Genomic DNA, 21935 nt, shown 5'->3' with positions numbered 1-21935 from the left:
CCAGAAGCCGGACTTTTCCCACTATCAGAGCCCCCTCGGGCTCGGCGCTTCCCCCTTCCCACACACGGAACCCTTCCCAGCTCTCCTCCTCCTCACAGAGGCCGGTTTAACCGCCTGCCACAACCGCCCCGCCTCGGGCTTCCCAGAGCCGAGGTTAACCCCCAGCTCCTATCTCCACGAGCTAAATCAGAGGGCACCGCCGCCTTTATTTCTTTATGAGCAACCAGCACAGAAAAGTGGGGGAACAGGGGACACCCCTCAGCGCCACGGGGCTGAGGTGACAGAAACGGGGACTGGGACGGGGACCCCGCCCCAACGGCCGCCCGCGCTCCCCTCGCGCCCCGCCCCTCCCGGCGGGCAGGCGAGGCGCGCATGCCCTGGCTGTGGGCGGTGGCGGCGCATGCGCCTGGGCCCCGCCGCCCCGCCCCCGCGGGGGCCGCCGCAGAGCCGTGGCGCGAGCCGGCGGCGGGCAGCGCTGCCCTGAGGGGAGCCGGGCGGGGGGCGGCGGCGGCGATGTCCGCCTGGCGGGGCTCCCGCTGCGGCTCCCTCTGCCTCGGCGGCCGGGCGGCCGCTCGCCGCTCCGCGCTGCTCCGGCAGCGGGCAGGGACCGGGACCGGGACCGGGACTGGCACCGGCACCGGGACGGGGCCGTGCTCCGGTAACGGCGGAGGTGTCCGGGCTGGGGCTGGCGGGTTCCGCCCGTCGCGGGTGGCGGTGGTGGCCAAGACGACGCGGTACGAGTTCGAGCAGCAGCGGTACCGCTACGCAGGGCTCTCCGAGGACGACCTCCGGCAGCTGGTGAGGCGGGGGGGGGGTGTGTGGTGTGTGTGTATGTGAGAGCCGTTAGCCGTTAGCCTGGGTCCGTTACAGCCCACGGTGGGTTGAAATCTGCAAACGGGTTTTAATTTTCGGTAGGAGGAACGGGCGGCAGGTTTGCCTTGCTCTGTGAAGATCGAGGGTTAAGGAGTGTGTACCTACAGTAAGAGGATTCTTCACGTTTTCTATCTCTCCCTGTGCACTTCAGGTGGCCGTCCGTCTGCTGTGGAATTCCTCACGCTTGAATTTCTATTGCTCCATAGAGCTCTCCTAAGTAGTCAAACTGGACACGTTACCACATTTAACATGGAAATGTACCAGCCTGTGTTCTTACTGTCAGCGCATGTGGGTGAAGTGTCCCTGTACCTGCCTTCGTGCTGTAGAAAAGCAGTGCCTCATCCATGAGGCTGCTCTTCTATGTTTCAGCATCTCTTGAGGAGGCATGTCTTGCAGTGAAGCATGTAGGGAATCAGCTTGATCCCTCATTGCACACTGAAACCCAAAAAGAATAAAATCTGCTTGTTCTTCACCATACCTACTTGTGAACAGGCAAGGCTGGAGCAGTGAATCAGTTACTGAGCAATGTTGTTAGTAAGCGCTGAATGTCCTGGAAGGTGCTCTTGCCTGAATATATATATATATATATATATATATATATATAAAATAATATATAACTACAGCCAGCTTCAGTTCTCTTCTCTCAGAAACAACATGTTCTGCTGGGTGGGTGACCTGTAGCAGCTGAAGATGCATTAAAAACAAAAAAGTAGCACTGAATGCACGCTGCCCCATTGCAGTGGTTGTGGAGGCATCTTAGAGTGTGTCCTTTTGGGGATAATTGCAGGTATAAGAATTCTCCATGTGGGGGGTGTTCTTTTTCTAGAATCGGTGCCTTTTTAAAAAATCTAGCTTCCCCCTCAGTACTTCCACATGAGGAACTGCAGCAGTAAAACTGAGTGTCTTCAGGTAGCCAAAGTCTAACTTGCTTAAGTATGTGTTTACCAGTATTTATTTAGGTTCTTTGAGGCGGGGTGGTGGAATACAAAGATTTGTGCAAGAACACTGAAGATTTTTCCAGAATTATATCTTTGAAATATGACAAGAAATACTGGAATGAAGACAGCAAGGAGAATTGCCCTTTCTCATGTTCTTTAGCTGGCCGGTATTTAGTCTGCTGCGACTTGGGTCTCAGATTTTTTTCCCTTGGTCTCTGAGCTAACAGCAGTCTCAGCAAACACATTAGGTGAAAACTCAGAAGGTTCTTACTCTGTCTCAGGTGGACAGCAATCTCTGCAAAATGTACTTCCTTATCTGTGCCACATTTGTTAAGGGCAGCCTTGGAACATGATGTTTTTTGTTTCCTGAGGTTAGTTGCACTCTGCTCCCTTTGTCCTTGCTTCTCTGCTGAAGACTGCAGAAGCTGCTCCCAAGGCTGCTGGTGTCCCTGAAGCTGAGGCCAGTGAGCACAGAAGTGCAGGGTGTCCCTGCTGTCGCCACCCAGGGTGACTCTCAGTTTAACCGAAGGCCACAAAGCAGACGTGAATCTGGCATGGGAGGTTAGTCACGTAGAAAGGTGAAATGGGGAACAAGGTGGGAATCGAGGGTCACATGGAAGGCTGTAGATGATGAGGTGGTGGCAAAGAGTGGAAGTGGAAGTATACAGGAGAAATGTGGCTCACCTGGTGGTGTAAGCTGCTAGCAACCCAGGAGGGGTGGTGGTGAGGACTGTGTTATTTTTGCAGGGGCTCAGGTGACTCTGGAGCTCATTTGTGTGTGGCAGTGTTGCAGCATGAGGGATGCCATACCAGCAGAGGAGTACATGGTCTGACACAGATCTTCAGGTGTCCAGACACTGGAAATCTTTAATAAGGAAGTCCAATTTAATACCTCTGTAGTGTTGGTGGCTTAGATTTAGGACGTGTTACCTGGGGTCATTTGCCTGCTGGTTGTGAGCAGGAGAGATACTTGCAGTTCTCTGGAAGGTAGCTGACATGCCTACTTGCAAGCATCAGACTTCAGTGTAGGACAAATTATGATGGTTGTGGGCTTAAGCAGTTTTGTCTGATTGCTGAGACAGGAAATTTAGGTGTTGCAGTCAGTGTGTTTATGCATGAAGGCAGAAAACACAGTAAGCCACTTAATGCAGAAGTGACACTGCATATATGCCTTTGAGCCTCAAATTAAATAGAACTTCTTTTATGTTCAAAGAATCTAAATATAAATCACTGGCACACTCCATTGTATATGGAAAAAATCTAAATCACAGCATATATCATGTGTATTATGCTGTATAAATTGTAGCATACTCCATGAAGCAGACTCTCTTGGTATAGAAGCTGACTCTGACACTTCTAATAGGAAATGCAGGCCCTTAGGAGCTGTGGCCTGACTTCTTCTGTGGCCTTTTTTTGGACACACCAAGTAATTTGTACTTCACAAACACTGCTAAAGGTTGCAAGTCAAAGCAACAAGGTCAGAATTCCTGGATTCTTTCTCAGTGCAAATAGACAGGAGAGGTGAAGAAACAACCCAGACAGCAGAAAAGCAGAACAGATGGGGGAGAGATGATGAGAGAGAGTAAACACTGAGAGTATTTAGGAGATCTGTAAAAGATTAAATCTTTCATTGCGTCTCTACGTACGTGTCATGCATGCTTTACCCCAAGTGGATGTTTTCATGGGTCTTCTGGTAGATGCTCTTGCACACTTTAAAAATAAGTCTTGAAGCTGCTGATAACCACACCTAGACATGTCTGACTTTTTTCATGAGTATTCTAATTGTGAACTATTCTGGAAAGAGTGATTAAATGCTTTGAATGTAACTTACACAGGAGATGTTTTCAGTATCTTTAGTTTTGAAAGGAAATTAGAAATGTGTAACAGTATTTCTCTTCTAATACCTGGGATGAAAAATACCCCCAAATAACCCAACACTTAATGATGCAATATTTTTTAAAGTATCTTGCATCATATCATGCAGGAGCTCTTTTATTTACTATGTTGATATTTGAGGAGACTATTGTATTGTATGGAGGAGACACTTGCAGTTATTAGGTAAAAGTTAAATAAAAATATTACTTGCTTTCTGAAGTCGCTACAAATAGTTTGCTTACTGTAATTGACAGCAGTTTGAATTTTGTCTGACCTGGATGGTGGGATAAACATCTAAATACAGCCCATCACAAAAAATGAACAATCCAGTCTGTTAATACTGAAAGCTACTGTATGTGCTGCAAGAATTTCACTGCCATACACATCCCTTTATTTCACTCTCAGAAAACTCATACAGAGCAGGCAAAGCTGTATTCCTTATATAATTCTCAGAGGAATCACTGTCCCATTAATAGGTAAAGCTAATTTCCTCCGAGTCCTGTTCTTTCCAGCTTGACAGAGCAATTGACGTGTAGTTGCTGACTTGTCACTGCTGGAAGGTATTTAGGAAAGATCAGTTAGCTGTCCAAACATGCTTCATATGCAGTTTTAACTACCTTTGAAACATCTTGTCAAGTGAAATGTTGCCTTTTTTTTTTTTTTTTTCTTAATTAGAGGAAGATATTTTAATGTGGACTGCAGTTGGTAGGCTGTTTTGACTGTTTTATGTGTCTTTGAAATGGCAAGGGAAAGCAAGGAATTGAAGCTTTGGAACAAGTTTTGGCTCTTTCAGACTACTGCAACAAACTGGCAGGGATGGTCATCCCGAAAATATGAAGTTTTTACAGCTTTCTTGAAAACTGGTAATTGGATAGAGAAAGGGCACTCTGTTGCAATGTGTTGCTGCCTCTGAAAGAGGCACGATGTGAGCTCATCATTAATATAAGGCACCGAAAACATAGTAAGCAGAACTGGCCAGGAAGGGAGGTGTTGTCTGTTCCTCCAAGCAGATGGGAAAGGCTTGGCTTGAGCTGGTGAGTTCTTGTGCACCAAAATACAAAATCCATTAAAGGTGTGCACGCATGTGTGTGTGCACTCAGTCCTCCTTTATTTAGATGCTTCCAGCACCAGCTGTTACTGATCTATGCACTAAAATTTTCATATCTAGAGAGAACTCTCTTTAGGAAAATAAACTATTGTATCTCCAACTAGATAAGTGATTTTTTTTAAATTACGGAAAGTTCTTTACCTTCTTTCACATTAGATGGCAAAAAGATAGCATTTTTTGGTATCACTTCTAAATTACCTTTCCTAACTAGTAGAGTTTCAGGTTTCTGAGTTTCATACTGCTATACCAAGGTACTCTTTTCAGCAGCTAGGCAGGCTTTTTGCTCTCTAGATTTCTGTTTGAGATCTGCATTTCAGTCCAAATGCCCTTGATCCACTATGATGCTCTTCAGAAAATGTTACTCAGGTATTTTTAAAACAGTAGGATTTTTATAAACAGAAGGAAGGGAATAGAAATGTAAAGTAATATGCAAAATGAAGAGTTAACCAAATTGGAATTTTTAAATGAAGTCAGGTAACCCATTTTTTCAAAAATGTAAAGCCTTTGTATTTTCTTCTTAAAACTTGAGCTATTTGAAAAAGTAGTATGCTTTAGGGTACATATTGACCTGTGGATTCAATTGTATAAGAAGGTAGTATTTTTAACAGAGACTTAATTAACAAATGAGGTGGTGACCTGAAGCTTTTTATCATTCTGATGAATTCAGACTAGCTATCTCTGGTTGCTTGCTCTGTAATGTGAACTATACCAGCAGATTATCCTCTGTGGAGTGCATAAAGAGTGTTTAAAAACTGGCAGAACTATAGTTGACTCCACCTCACCCTGAAAAGCTAAAAAAAAAATAATAATAAAATAAAACCTGTCTACTGAATTTAAAGCATGAAGAAGTCAAGGCAGATTACAGTATATTGCAATTACATAAAGCTAGAGATGCTATTTCATAAATAAAAAGTTGGAGCTACTTTGCTGAAAACATTGAGGTGGGTAACATGTAGTTCATGTTATGCAATTCCAGAGTGGTTTTGGTTTTGAAACTTGGTATACATGCCTCGGTGCTCAGTAGGTTGGGTTGCTGCTTTATTTAAAAACAATGAACACAACCTTTTAGGTTGTCATTCTGTCATGAGAGGTGTCTGGAAAATGACTAAAACATAATTCCTTTTCCCGCAGTGTTTGTTTTTCCAACACCCCATTCAAATACACTTAGTCATATATAGTAAATAGATGTGAAAGTAGGGCATTCTGTTGTGCCTAAATTAAACTTAACTTCACCTATCTCATCAAGGATCTAATAATTTATACAGCCAAAAAGGCAAAAAGGCTTTTTTTTTTTTTTAAAGTCTTTGATATTGTTTTCAAATAATTAATGTCATAAATCACAACTAGTTATGTTAGTATCATACTGAAAGATTAAATTGCCTGGACTGCTAGAAAGCCGTTAATGCAGAAAGTAGCTACTGATGTGTTTATAACTAACACAACATGTTCTGTATTAGCCTTCAAATTACAAACCATTATGTGGATTCTTCAGTTGTGGTTAAAAGGGCAATGCTTCAATTTAGTAGATGAAGAACTCTTAAACAGACCATGGCATTATTACTTTTGTTCACCTGTAGATAAAACACTTACCCCAAGGCAGCATCTTTAAAAGCACCAGGGAAATAGTGTTGCCAGCTTCACTTACCAAGTGCAGAGATCGTGAAAGTCAGCTACTACAGAAGTAATGGATTACAAAATGCTACGATACACAAAACACCTCATAAGCATTACTCTGTAGTGGGAATGAGGCAGCATTTGAAAGGTTGTCACTGTATAATGAAAGAGTGAGGTCTAAGTTGTTGGGAAGAAAAAAACGCAAGAGAAGTGTAAGCAAAATGTTTCCTAGCTAAAGCAGCTCACTGGTATACTACAGAAGGAGAGGTGACATACAGCACTGTTAGAAACAGTGTACAGGAAGGCCAGACTGCTGGGAACAGTTTGTATAGTAACTCATGACCCAGACTGGGAAGGAAGAGAGGAACTGGGCTTAATGCCTACAGGCTGCAACTCAGCAGTACTTTGAAATCGAAGACTCAAATCACGTTGAAAGCTTTGCAGAGAAATTGAACGTTGAGCCTAGGTTGTCCTCAATAGGACTTTGTTTTGGAAAGTTGTGTCTTTCTTTGCTACCTTAGCTAAGGCAATTGATCATTATTAAATCTGTCCTGTAAACAAGATGTTGAGTTTGTGAATTGTGCTTTTTAGCTATTAAATCGTCTGAAATCAATGCATCCTAAGTTTACTCAGGACCTGCCTCTTCTCAGTGAAACTGTTTCTTAGGTTTGCTTCAGAGAGGGCTTCAGAGCATTCCTGCTATTTGAGGTTACCTGGACTGAATGTCCCTGGAAGATCTGAGTATCCCAGAATGGGTTAACCCACTTGCACTGCAGACATGATTGTGCTGAAGCCTGTATTTTTGTTAGCAAAAGTTTCAGCCATGGGCTTATCAAACAAAGCATCAATTCACTGCGCCTGAGTCTTTCAGTAAAGGCTTAAATTTGATGAATTTATTTTCCAAATTTGATGATCACAGAGTCCGTGGTTTTTTGTTTTTTGTTTTTTCACCTCTACCAACCATGGAAGATCAGACTTGTTGCATTTAGTATTTGTAGTGCAAAAGCATGTAGGAGAACATAGTACACTTTTGAGAAGTTTAAGAAGTTTGGGTGACTCCCATGAAGGCCATAAATTAGTATAAATACAGCAACTGAGGCTTGCAAATGGTCGGTGTTTGTTGTCTGGATAATTCGAATGTATTTACAAGAAGTTGAGGTGGGCATGCTGTCCTACACTTACCATGAAGGCTGGTACGGTTCCCAAATGAGGTTATCTGTTCTATGAACCTAGAAGTTTGAATCTCCTATCAGTTCCAGCTGATGCTGGAAAACTTCCTGAAAATCCAGGGTTGTGGTTGTGCCTCTTGCAGGCCCTTCTCTCTGGCGTGCTTGAAACATGCCTCCAAGGTGCAGGTTTCCACTGGGCAGGTTCTACTGTGACCAACTGCTCGGTGTATTTTGCCTTTGCCTTTGTACATCATTCTCTAAAATCCAGAAACTGAGCCATGCTTTAATCCCAACACATTAGTATGCAGGTTGTTTTTGTGGTATGAAATAGGGAAGCTTAATGTGTGATTGAACTTTTAAATACAGGTGAGGAGAAATGAGAAAGCTCAACGTTTGCTTGACTTGTGAGGAAAACTGTGCTTGTTTTTAACATGAGAAATGAAGATTTAATATATGTAGGAGATAACACCAGAGCATAGGAAAACTACTTGCATGTAATTATAGATTGCCAGTCTTAGGCCCTGGTCCTTTAAGCAAATGTTGAATCAGTGTTTCTTATTTGTCAGGGAAACTGAGTGTATTGCTTGAATTGCATGCTATATTCAAAGCTGTTTCTAGTTCTGGAAAAAGAAGAAACGATTTGAAAGCTGAGTGGCCTCTCAAACTGCCTTCTTTTGGAAGGAGTATTGCGACAATTGTAAATCAGAGCTTCCTCCAAAGGGTGCAGCTTGCCAGTTATCTTCATGTAGAAGGGCAGCACAAGAAGAAAGGAAATCCTTGGCTTTGTACTGCACTGGCAAGCACTGCTCTGCAACAGCTAAGCTATCAATCAGTGTGTTATCAGCTCTGTTTTCATCAAAGATCTGAAACAGCATCAGATGAGGCTCTCTGAAGAAAATTAACTCTATCACAGCTGAAACCAGGTTGAATCCTCCTGTTATTCCATACCATTGACATTATGCACAGGTCCCACACTTTCTGGTACGTGTTTGTTGATCACCACCCTTTGATTAATACACAGATATCATCCCCTTATTTTGGGGACCACCCTGTGGTCCCCCAAATGTCTGTACAACGTGCACTGAGGTCTCTGTATGTGACCAGGTTACTCTCTGTGTGCTCTCCCAGGACAGGAGGTGCGGTGTGTTGTGTGGAGTTACTGGATGCCAAAGCCACCTCGGGTCTGGTCACTTGCTGCACTTGCACTGCTTCTTGTGAGGCTCATCCTCTCTTGGTTTGAGTAGTTCCTGTGATGGAACTTACTATAACATGCAACTCGGATCATGGGTTACACCAACCCAAAGGTATATGCGTTACAATCTCCACCCTGGTCCCTTTGGACCAGGCTGCAGAGTTTGACATTGCCATGAACTCTGGCCCTTGCTCCTGGCCTCGCTAGTGGCAGGGATTCCTGCTGTAGTTTCTCCTATGGGTTCCCTCGTATAACATGCTACTCAAATCATGGGATGGGTTAACAACAGTTTAAAGGTGTATCCATTACAATCTTCACCTCTTGTCCTTTTGGGCCAGGCCTTAAGGTGTAACATTGCAATGAACTCCTCCCCTCACCCCTGCTCCAGCCTGGGCTTGTCCCTTAGAGGTGTACCTGCTCCTGTATGGCCTTATACAGGAGTCACAGTCCCTTTAGAGGTCTGCCTACTATAATGTGGACTTATCCACAGTCGCTGTGAGGTGTCCCTGCTCTGCTGTGCCCTTTTCCTGTGTTGTAGTCCTCCTCATGGCCACAGACACTTCAAGGTGTTACAGCATGGCCTTATCCACAGCCACTGCAGGGTGTTCCTGCTGCATCTTGGACTTCTCTGTGGCCACAGACACTCAGGGGTGTACATGCTCCTGCGTGGGCTCGTCCACAGGTCGTGGTCCCTCTGATGTGAGTTCACTCTGGAGCTCCAGCCTGTCCAGTAGAGCAGCACGGGGACAGCATTGATGCCCTGGCCATGGGCCAGCCCTAGAGTGTGGCTGTGGCTGTTATCAGGACGTTCCCAGGCACAGCAAGGAAAGATGACAAGGAGTATGGCCAACAGCTGAAGCAAAAGCAGTCACTGGCAAGCACTGGACTATAATATACAGTAAGGCAAGCAAGCCCCGTGGCAAGCATGGGAGCCTGCCAATTGGCAGCTAAGCAGAAGTCTAAATTCGGTCTAGCATGCTCCAATCACATCTGTCATTGCTTTGAACCCTTGGAGCCCCATGCTGGGCACCAGAGAGGGCTGGTGGCTTAGCCCTGGCAGGCAGCTCAGCACCACATGGCCTCTGGCTCGCCTGCTCTCCCCTAGTGGGATGGGGGAGAGAAGCAGAAAGGTAAAAATATGAGAACTCGCAGGCTGAGATAACTTGAGGGAGCTGTTCCCCTCCCCTTCCTCTGTTTTTACTCCAGTTTTATCATTCAGCACAGCAGCACACGGTGTGGGACGCCCCCTGGGCCAGCCTGGGCCTGTTGTCCTGTCCCTGTCCCCTCCAGCTCCTGGTGCAGCCCCAGCCCCTCATCAAGAAGCTGAAATGTCCTGGGCTCTGTGTGAGCACTGCTCAACAGCAACCAACCCATCAGTGTGCTTTCATCAAAAATCCAAACCACAGCGTTATACCAGCCTCTGTGAGGAAAATAACCTTATCCCAGGCAAAACCATGGCTGTGGTAAAAGCTTTCTCGAGACACTCAGTGCAGGCCTTTCTTACTTATGGCTCCTGAGGGAGCAGAGCTCCATCAAACCACATTCTGCTCATCATAGTGTGTTCTCCAATGCAAGGTCTTTTGGAAGCGTGCTCTGCACTGCATCTCTGCTGTGGTGTTTAAGAACACTACTAACATTAGGCCTGAAGGTATTTTTGGCTATTTTGTCCCTGTTTTCATAAGCTAGTGCGCTTTCATTTAGACTAGCTCTCATGTTTTTATTCTAGCATTTTATTTTTCAATTTTGCATGCTGTAGAAGTCAGATTAACAGGTGTATAGTTGTACTTTCTTCGTCTCACTCCATGAATACTTACGTTTTTTTTTGTACTTCTGATGATACCGCCCTTAGCTGAATATCCTTATGCTCTAAGCCATGTTTCTTGTGTGTTTTGCCCTTGCTCTCCTCACAGGAATAAGGAACATCTTGTTCCTGTTTGGTAGCCTTAGCAAGTAAGACTAGGTGAGCATTGCATTTCCTGTGTTATTGTCCATAACTTCTTTTCATTGGTACTTTCAGTTTCTTTTGCCATTACTGGCAAAATTATTTAACCTGCTGCACAGGACTGCAGGCCTGTGTGTGACCCCCTCATGCAGGTTTTTACATTTTCAACATAAATTCCAAGCCCGTCCCAGCATGAAGATCCTGAGCTCTGTAGGACTAGCATTTTATTTTCCAGCCTGTCCAGAAATCCGGAAAGTCAGTCTTCAGTTTGGCAGTTTCTGAAAGTGTATCACTGGAAGTTTGTATCTGGAAATTTAAATGTTTTGTGACATACTTCTTATACTGGTAGGTATGTCTTAACGTTCTTCGTAATGTTTTTTATTTTGCCTTTTTTTTTTTTTTTTTTGCAGGAGTATATACTATGACTTTGTGATACTTAGTTTTTTTGTTTAATTTTCTTCAGTTTCATGAATCAAACCAACTTATTCCGTGCAAAGAAGGTAGTGGTAAAATGAGATACAACGATTACTTTGGATGAGAACATTTTTCTGTAAAATGTCAGAGCTCTGTTGTTTCTCTTCATTTGAGTATTAATGAGGATTTTTTAAATAAACCTGAAGAAACATCCTTTTACAAAGTCGCTTTTGTAGGTGTTATTAGGCGTTTGGTATAGCTCAATTTTTCTTCGCTTAGACTTGATGCTTTTATCAGATTGCTCTTCCACACAGCTTGCAATACCTAACACACTCAACACTGGGCTGTGATAATAGTTTTATGTTTTCTCATGTTTTAGCCAAGAATGTCAATATTTAGTATAAAGCTATCTGTTAGACATTCTGTGCCCTCAGATCCTAAAATTACAGCTGCAGTTGTCATTGCCTTGTCTTCTATGTACTCAGCTATCTGAACATTTAACAATGTAAATAGTAAAGATTAATACATGCTTTTTCCCCTTAAAAGTCAGGTGAGTGTTTGTGCACTGTTCTCAATCACTGCAGCCACCTTTTTGCCTTGCTTGCAAGGTGGTTGTGGAGGCAGATAATGCTCAAATGCTTTCAAATTGTTTTTCCTAGTGACAGCAATTTGAAGATTTGCTCTTTTGGGCTGTAGTTGCAGGGTTAGCTATCACAGAGGAGGCTTTGAGGGAGACAGTGAATTCCCTTCACCCATGTCTGGTTACTTCCATGTAAGTAGGGAGGCCGTGACACTTGCTGCTGGATTTTGAAAGCTGAGTGATCTGCCAGAGTCCTTTCTTGTGGAAGGAGTGCTGTGGCAGCTGTAAATCAGAGCTTCCTCAGCATCACAGAGATCTTCTAAGAAGTAACGTACATTGGTGATCGCTTAGTGTGGCACTGGGATCCTGGTGTGAGTTAGAGCAAGAGGCTGTGGGTGTGGATGGGCACAGGAGGCTCTGTCTGAATGCTGAAGAACGCTCCTTCCCTGGAGGTGCGACTGAGCCTGGGCGCAGTTGCACCAGAGGTGGGTGGAGATGTGCTAAGGGCATCTAGGCACTGGCTGCAGGTGGCCCTGCTTGAGCAGGGAGGCAGCACCAGATGGCCTCCAGAGGTCCTGTCCAGCCTCGGCTGTTCTGTGATTCTCTGACCTCAGACCACAGGGCTTATTTGGAGTCATTACCTGAAAAGCAGATGATTTCTAACACATGTTTGATGTACTTCACTGTGGTTAGGCTCAGGCAGGCTGTGACTGTGACATCTCAGGTGAATGAACTTCTGAGTTACTGATCTCTGAGCTAGAGGGATGAAGCTAGACAGGCAGACCTGTAATCTCTAGGGTCTTTTGCAAATTAGGAGGATTCATCAGCCCCACAGATGTAGCTTAGCCATTTAAAGGCTTTAACTTTCCATTTGTCTTGTAGCTTAGTGATACTTGCTTACTTGTTCGAGTTGGATTCAAAGAGGAGACCTTCACACATCTGATATCTGTTCTTTATCCTGGAAATTTTCAGCCAGTCATCAGGATACCAGTATCTTACTTGATGAGCATTCCTTCTGCATCCTGAAGCTGTTGATGAAATAATAATTTATTACATCTAAGACAAATGTAAATTAGAGAAGAGACTTTGTTCCTCAGCAATGAAATTACTCAACTCTCTCCTTGTTAGTAATAACAGAGAAGTGCGATCTGATGACTCGGCACTGATGTTGGGAGAAAAAATGCCTACAAATGGTCATGCAAAGATTTGCTGCTTTGTCATTGTTCTGAGATAAAAGCTCTCTTGGACTAAGCTGAAAAGTAGCTTGCAGACAAATTTGGCAACTAAATGGGGTAAATAAAATTGCAAGATGGAGGCTGTGCTTTGTGTGGGGAAGTAATAGCTCGTGGAAATAGCAGCCTGAAAAAACGAGTGCTGCAGCAACAGTCTGCACGTCAGGTGCTTGTTGGTGGCAGTGTTTTATTCACAGCAGATATTTCCAGAGGAGGCATGAACGAGAGCCCTGATTTAGTAACCCTGTTGGTTTTTTGAGGGCAGTGGTTATTTGCTGTGGATTTCTCATCCTTTCTGGTAGTAAAGCAAGGTCAATTTGTTCTCCAGGAAGGCAACTGAAAGTCCCAGTTCTAGCAAACGAGACCTGTGGTGCTCAGGGGCAGGTGTTGTCTGTGGGTGGCAAATACTCTTACTTCCTGCCTTCTTTCCAGACTCACTGGTTAGCATGAGGTTGAGAACCAGCCCAGCAGTGGGCAGCGCTGCGACTGGCCGTAGCCTTACGTACTCTTTCCCTCCCCACCGTGGCACCATTCGGCTTCCCAGTGCAGCACCGAGCCGTTGAAAGAGGTATGCGGGAGCGTGCCAGTATTGCAGCTGGGGAGTAGAAAGGAGAGGTCAATGTGTGAGACAATCAGCAGGACAGAACACCCTGCATCCCAGCAAACCATTGCTAATGAGCTTCGCTGGGATGACTTGAGAGCTCAGTGGAGATGTTTACTGGTTACCCACAGGCTTTATCTTTGCTTGTGACCAAGCACAACTGGCAGCTACTCCTGCTGCCTGCCTGTAGTGCTGTTGATGGTGTCCAGGCAAAGTCTGGGAGCTCTTTCTGTTGGAGGTTTCTTGATCCCAGCTGTGAGACCAGTGGAGATGCAGTTCCAGAACAGCCAATTCCATTCTTCTCTATAATTTTTTCTGCACTGATATTTGTGCTTAGCTTGTGGTTGGATTTCTTGACATTGATAGGTGTCAGATGAAGAAAGACAGCATTTGTTGGGTATTGGATTGCAGTTAACTGGTGTTGTCGTGTCGTGCCAGTCCTCTCCCCTTCACTGCAGGGTTCTGTGGTGTGGGAATCTGTATGGAAATAGGATTAGATGCGGCTGTCTGGCACCACTTAGTCCTGTAAGGATGTGCAGCCTTGCATAAAGGCACATGAATACATTGCTGGAAGTGCCCATTCAAAGCTTCTGGCACTGACAAATTTCTTTACTCTAGGAGAACTTTTGTTTCTACACTGGTAGATTGGTTTTTAACTGAATGGGAAAAAGAACCAATGACAGTATAATCTTAGAATAATTCAGGTTACAAGGAGTCTCAGGAGGTGATCTAGCCTAGCCTACTGCTCCAAACAGGATCTCCTTCATTAGGAATGTATTTATCAACTCCTTGCACTTAATATCATCCTTTTTTGTTCTTTCTTCTGCTTCCAAATTGGGGTTAATCTGCACACTGACATGTATTTGGCAGTACCAGCACCACATGAACAGACTAAATAAGTGAGGAGAAGAATGGATATATAAAGTTGGTGACTGAGACTTGGACAGAAGCCTGTTGCAAAAAGTCTAATAATCAGGTGGAAATCTTACCTACCTGCCTGCTCCTTTAAGCCTTACCCATACGAACTGACAGGTGTCTAAAGAGTGTCCTGTATTTAAATTATTTTGTTTCCAAGAAGAACAAGAAAAATGGTGCCAGAATGCAACTGCTAAATTATTGGTACAGATCTGAAAAATGTGGTCTATCATCCAGGGAGTGATACTGCAGGCAGTACGTCACTTGACCTTAAGTTTTGGGGGTCTTTTTTGTTTTGTTTCATTTTGATGCAAGGGGACTGTTACCTTTGTCACCACTTGGCAAGCTTCCACTTAAGCTCAAATACAATTTGAAGGTTAATGCTCTAAGTATTCAAAGATGCATGTTTTAATCATCATTCATGTTGCTTTTTCTGTTCTCTTTCTCTATAGCACAAAGTTTAGAACTCTTCAGGTAACTAGCAAACTATTTGAGTATTTTCATCACGTGGTGGAGGAATGTAGTTAGTTAAGCTGTTTGATGTAGATTTACTTAGAGTTTAAATTTACTTAGTGAATTCAGGGAAAGCAAAGTGTCTGCTGTGGCATAGAAGTCAGTGTGGTATATTTGTTTGTATGTTTGTGTAGAGCCCTCAAGAGGTTGATGCTGTGGCTGTGTAACTACTCCAACAAGTGAATGTAAGCTGACTAGTATGTATACAGAGATGTAACTAATGGGATGCTTATAAAACCAGACATCTTTATGTTGAGATAAAATACATAGTTTTTTAAATAGCGTCTGTATGTATCAACCAAGAGTACTTAATGTAATGATTAACTATTTCGCTTTCTGTCTTACAGCTTGCCTTGAAGGGATCTAATTACGCTGGTCTATTGGAGCGGCACCGCATTCATACAAAAAATGTGGAGCATGTTGTAGACAGTTTACGGTAAGAATATACAGATGTTAAGATTTCAGAAACAGTGCAAATATCCATGGATTGTATAAAATAATGGAAGAAAGCTTTGTGTTACAAGCCCTAATAAAATGGAATACTTAAAACAGGGTGATGCAGATGGACAGTTATTCCTGAAACAAATGTGAACTTGCACAGTTCAGCTAACACATTTCATTGCTGTCTTGAAAACAAATGGAAAAGGTTTAAAGGGTTTGTGTGAGCATCAAATGCTTAGAAACCAAATACAATTGTACTTAGTCCTTAATTACATGTTAGTTTTTCAGAAGGATGTGACAAGGAACAATATAGGACACTTTCAGGCTTTTTCCTGCACTTTATAGGAACGAGAGGATAGAAGTCCGTCTTGTTAAACGTCGAGAATATAATGAAGAGACAGTTCGGTGGGCAGATGCTGTTATATCAGCAGGAGGTATGACTTTATGGAAAGGAGGTATACATTTCAGTATGTTTTCATAGATATGTTTTTCAAATAAATTTTGCAGGCTGTAAAGCATCTGGAGATGTGCACATCTTGAAAGTAAATGGCTGATATAATTGTCAGAAAACATGACAAAATTCAGTGGTTGTGGCCATCCTTTCTTCCTCTCATATCTGAAATTTGTAGCACTAGGAAGTGAATGGCAATGTATGGCCACTTAGGAAAAGTTTGCTATTATCTTGTGCAAAATGGTGGAAATTGTGGAATTTACTGTAATTTTCACCTAAATAGGATAAAATATTTGCTTTTATATGATTATGAGTAGGCCTAAACCCTACTCTGTTAGGAACATGAGTTGGAGACTAACATACTTCCTTTTCGTCCCCCTTCCCAAACTTTTTTGCTCGCTTTCATTGCAGTATATCTGGAATTGGTGGCACAGGTAGAAATATGCAACTTCTTCGCATCCTGTGCCACTCCTTAGAGCTTATTAGACAAACCAACAGAGCAGCTAACCTGATTGATTCCTTTTAACATCAGATTGCAGCACTTCATTCAGTTTTATTTTTGTGACTTGCTGCAAATACTACAGTGCGTTGCTGTGTTCTCACTTAATGTTCAGTCATTTGTGGCAGTAGACTTGAATGCTGCACTGCCATTGTCTTCTCCCTACTGGTCCACTTTTCCCTCAGCTATTGGGTACTACTCAGAACAGGTCAAAGGGGATGTGTTCATGCCTGAGGCATCCAATAATACTGTTACAGATTTCAATGAAATCCTCAAGGTTAGAGACTAAAGTGAGGTGTGAATGTATAATTTCTCTTACCAGCTGATAAACATAACAGAAAGCTCCATAAATGTCTTTCCAAACTTGCTTCTGCCAAATTCAGTTGCCAGGGCAAGTATAGATGTCAAATAAGTAATACTTTTTCCAGGCACATTTATTATCTTGAATTCAGTTGTCATTACTCTGCTTTAAAAGGTGTCAGCAGTTTTCTGGTCCCATTTTATTTTTGTGCCACTTACCTGTTCAGTTGTTGACACAAAAGCGTGTTAACGGTTGTACTGAAATATATGTGAAACTATTTTGTTTGGAATATTAGAATGAGAAGAGAAACTAATATTCTTTGTTTTGCTTTTTGTGTAGGTGATGGCACAATGTTGTTGGCAGCCAGTAAGGTCTTTGATAAATTTAAACCAGTTATTGGAGTAAATACTGATCCTGAAAGGTAAAAACTGTTTGGGAAAGAGATACTATGTTTAATGTCAGGCATAATATGAATCTGTTTTCATGATGCATGTGGCATGCCTGTGGCATCTGGTCACAAATGCCTGTCTTAGTAGATTGTAGATACCAAGTGAACCTGTTGTTTTATTACAAAAGTTTCCACGAGTTGTCCCCCCTCATCTGTGAGGACATTAGGAAGCATTGGATAAGCACTGATGTGTTCAACTGCCACAGCTGTTTTCACATTAATGCAGCTGTACTTGGAGCTAGGTTTATTACTGAGCAGTAGCTTGTGGCTGGAGATGGTAGTACAGACTAGTGACTGGAAAAGGGACTTTCTTAACATAAGCAACTAAATGTGCTATCTGAACATTCAGAAACTTAATTTCTTTATGAAGATGAACCCTACTGGAAATCTGTTAGGGTATGAACAAATTAAATTTGTTCTGGTTTTGTTGGGTAAACCGTTCCAGAACTCAGAGGACGCCGTATCCTCAGCCACTTAATGGCATTTAGTTGTCCTCTTATAAACTCCCATTCACCTAGTGATAAGATTGATTTGGGCAGGTGGATACAGTGTATTAGTACTGCCTGGTTGGTATAACCTTCAAATGGATGGCAAGTAAAAACTCAAAATTCACCAAGGCTCTGTCTGACGAGATTTCCAGATTTAGATTTTTGCATCTGATATTTCCAGTTAATCAAATCTTAGCAGATAAGAAAGCAGTGGCCAAAAAGTTTTTCTTTGCATGCCATGTTCCTCTTCCAAAACTTTTCAAATGCTGTGAATAGATATTCAACAGTATCAAGCCTGAATAACAGGGTTCAAATAACAAGTGCCTTCAAGTTATCAAATATCACTCATGAAAGGGGAGCAGTGTTTAGTCTTCTGGCTTTGACATGAGATTCTTTTGATCTTAGGCATGTCACCTACCTGTCTCGGTATCACCAACTTATATGTAAATGGAAAATACTCTTTCTAACTTGCAAGGTTTATTAAGCTTGAATTCCTTGCCTAGAACTATGGTGACAGGTGCTATATTAGTACCTGTGTATTCTTGTGGGTTTACCTGCTGAACAACTATTTCTTAGGGGAAAAGTGGAAGAAAGATCCTGATGTCTCACATGTACATCACAGGAGCTGAAAGATGGGTATTGCTGCTAATGTACCATGTATAAACATGTATATGTTTCTACCATGTAGAAATAGTATGGGATCATAAAGGTCAAAAGCCTAGCTTTGCTTTGGGTAACTGAAAGAGCTTGCTTGTTTTTTATGTTGTTTTTTGGGGGGGGACCAAAAAACTGTACTTTTTCATCATCATTACTCCTGTTTGCTTCCAGATCGGAGGGTCACCTGTGTTTGCCTGTAAGATACACACACTCATTTCCTGAAGCACTACAGAAGCTTTATCGTGGTGAGTTCAGGTACGATTTAGTGATCTTTGGTTTTACAAAACATGTTGATTGGAAAATGCATAATAATGTGTAATCCATAAGAAGCAGATGATGCTTAGTAAAATCTTATTGCCTCGAGTAATTGTCTTTAGATGTTTACTATGTTGAGAAATGCATTTGTGGTTGAGAGAGGGGCTGGGACCACAAAGGATAAAGCTGATAACAAGTTCCTGGAAAAACTGCTTTTGGTGTGACCTTCAATAATTGATTTATTTTATGAATTAGCATATGCATAAATGAGGAACTGTAGTCTTGTAAAGGATGTATTGGTTTACAGATTTTAACACTCTTAACTGTTTGTAGTACAGTGATGGGCCATACCAATAGAAGCTAATGAAGTCTGTACTATTAGGAAGTGGTCAGTTTGATGCAGATGGTTGTAGTGATTAAGCCAGAATGGCTTAAATTTTATTACCAGAGTAGTGTTAGGGAAAGCTTTTCTTTATGATAAAGGTAGCTTGATGCTTTCAATACTAGATACTCTCAAAATAATGATCTTACTTAAACTAAGGAGGAAGCAAGCCTGAATTTTAAAGGACAACCTAGAGTACAGTTTTTCATAAACTCCTATTTAAAAACAAACCATTGTTCTGTGTTGTATTAACACTCTAGGATACTTCTGTGATGGCAAACAATCAACAGAAGTAAGTTATTCACATTAAAATACATTGCAGTTGTTTATTTTGTTGTTGTTATTGTTCATACGTACAGCATATTTGATTTGTAGTTTGTTGTTGTATTTGTGCCACATAAAATAATTATAGAACGAGGTGAATACAGTCAGCAGGATCGATTATAACTAACTCAGTGGGTTTCGGTAGCTTTACTAAATGAGAAGGTAGTTTGAAATCAAATATTCCCGGGCTTAGAAAACAGCAGGTTTAACTTGCAATCTTGCTAAGTAGTTTGGTTAAAGCTAGTAGTGCTAACACAGGTAAACTCTCTTGATACTCTAACCACTTGTAATATTTTGTTGGATGCCATGTTAAATTTTTGTTGCTGATGCTCCTCTTACTGCTGTTAGGGAGCTTAAGCCTCACCAGAGTGAAACAGAAAGGATCTTTCCGGTTATTTTTTCAGAATAAGTGTGACTTGAAACTGATGTTCTTAAGCAAAGACCTGAGTAGGTGTTTGACTTCGCAGTTCTCAGATTTATTTGGGCCTAAGGAATCTTTTTAATAGGAGGATAACTGGATCGACTTGTCTGAAAGAATTTCTGTTGGCTCAGAGTACCATTAGGATGGTGAGGTGCTCAAGACGGGAAATGAGCATTTTTCTTCTTTCCTTGTCCTTATCCATGACCTTTGTGGAAGTCACTTTAGTGGAAGAATCTGTGTAAGCACTTACCTTGTTGTTCCATGTAACAACTAACCTCACTGATTTATGAAGAACATGCAATGTCAAACGGCCCTTGTTTCTTTTTATGATGGTAAGCAGTGTAACAGGATCTCAGAATAGAGATGCAATAGTAGGCTACCTTTTTATAATTTTATAGGATTTCTGGCTTGTTCTAGCATGAATATTCTGAGGAAGTAATGATACCCACTGCAAGCTGTTTGCCTGACTACCTAAAACCATACTTAAAAGTTAAGGGTAGATAGATAATTTTTCTAAGGATGTGTTTGGCGAGGCTCTAGAATGATGACCTCTGGGTTTGAGGTCATCCTTTCATCCCTTCTTGGGATGAAGAAAGTAAAGAGACTTTAATATATATACATATATTAAAGGTCAGATTGGCATGAACTGTAAAAACACTGGAAGAGAGGATTAGAATCCAAACAAATTTTGACACATATTGTAATAAATGGTTTGCTGTTCAGTGCAGACACACTGAAGCCAAGCACAGAGTATTGCAGTTACTGATTAGCAAATCAGGTGCATGAACATAGGATGGACAGTGACAGGCCACTGTTTCTCAGGAAAACATCTCATATTGTACTGATTGCAAACTGAATACAAATTAATGTCAATGTTGCAGAAAAATCAAATGTTATGCAAGATTGTATAGACACAAGTCATAAGAAAGATGTACAGAATAGTTTTTCCTCTTTATCCAACAGTGGTAATGCTTCAGATGGTGCACTATATGTAGATTTCATTATTGTTATTTCAGAAGGGGAAGAACAACTTAAAGCTGATGGGAAAATGACCCCAGAATTTCTAGAAAATTTTGCACTTGTAGGTGCATGAAAAAGAGTTGTGTTAATTCAGAAAAGGTTGAAGGAACTTATTGTATAGGTTTGAAGGCTAAAGTTACTGCAAAGTTGCGATGTTGTCTTAATGACAATGAGGAAAAACTAGTATATTTTTATAAAGTCTGAGTCTTCCTTGGTGTAATTTTCAGGAAACATGTAAGCGGGCTACTGTCATTCAAATACCAACAGCATGAACTGGAAAAGATGTGATTTGCTTCCTTGTGATTTGCTTTCTGAATCAAAACTACTATTTCTATCTTGTTTTATGTAATATTTAAATTATAAGAGGAAAAAGGAATTGATTTCTAGGAAAAAAATATAAAAATCTGAATGATGTGATGTAACAGCATGCCTTTTATATCCTTTCTCCATCTTAAGTACTCTTAAGCACCCTAAAGCTCCCAAGCCAGGAGAGATCATTAAAATTAGAGGGTGATTATGGGGCTTATGAATAAAGGGATGGATAGAGCTGCTTTTCTGGACATCTATGAATATAAGCAAAGTGTTAGAGAAAGTAGAGCAAGTATTAATACAAATATATTCATTATAAGGTATTTATATGAATATAAATTCCTGTGAGCTTGTTGCTCTCAAATGCATTGTATCAGTCATGAATTCATAAGACAGAATCACATTTCTAAAAAAATAAATGTTATTATGTATAATGTAACAGTTGCAGACATCTTTTGGTCAATGTCATCTTATTTTACACACAAAAAACATCAGCTAACAAATAAGTGTATTTATTTTTGGGGATGATTAACTTTATAAATATAGAAGTGATAGTGGAAGCTATAAAACTTGAAATATGTCCTTGAATATATTTAACCTTTAATCTTAAGATGCTCTGCTTTGAAAATGAACCAGTGAAACTCTTATGTCTTCAAGACAATCTGATCCTAGCTAATTCTATAGTAAATATTTTGAATACTGACACAAACTTTTCTCCTCTCTTAGGTGGCAGTGGCGACAAAGAATCCGACTGTATCTTGAAGGAACTGGTATTAACCCTGTGCCTGTAGATCTACATGAACAGCAGCTAAGCCAAGAGCAACACAGCAGAGCTCACATAAATGAAAGATTCCAGGATCAAAGTAGGTTCAAGTCCATCACAAGAATATAATCACTTTGCTATGATAACTTTGAATAGGAGGTAGATTTTTTTTTTTCAGAAGGAAATATTGTCTGTTTCTATACGTTTATT

At 41.6% G+C, this 21935-nt stretch overlaps 1 protein-coding gene across 3 annotated transcripts in view; it reads left to right on the top strand.

Annotated features, from left to right (window-relative positions):
* The first annotated feature begins 417 nt into the window (after positions 1-417).
* Positions 418-21935, top strand: part of NADK2 (NAD kinase 2, mitochondrial) — a 32407-nt gene continuing 10889 nt past the window's right edge. For 2 of the 3 annotated variants that reach the window (XM_068666353.1, XM_068666352.1), the window contains exons 1-6: positions 419-798; positions 15314-15402; positions 15753-15841; positions 16998-17079; positions 18423-18506; positions 21689-21825. In XM_068666353.1, the coding sequence (XP_068522454.1) occupies positions 514-798; positions 15314-15402; positions 15753-15841; positions 16998-17079; positions 18423-18506; positions 21689-21825 (766 nt within the window). In that variant the 5' untranslated portion in view covers positions 419-513. Of the gene's footprint in view, positions 799-15313; positions 15403-15752; positions 15842-16997; positions 17080-18422; positions 18507-21688; positions 21826-21935 lie in introns of all 3 variants that reach the window. The other variant, XM_068666354.1, reaches the window with a different exon arrangement.

Source organism: Anas acuta, chromosome Z (assembly GCF_963932015.1).
Source record: "Anas acuta chromosome Z, bAnaAcu1.1, whole genome shotgun sequence".
NCBI lineage: Eukaryota > Metazoa > Chordata > Aves > Anseriformes > Anatidae > Anas > Anas acuta.
Note: the sequence above shows the minus strand (reverse complement) of the source record. Positions and strands in the feature narration are given on the sequence as shown.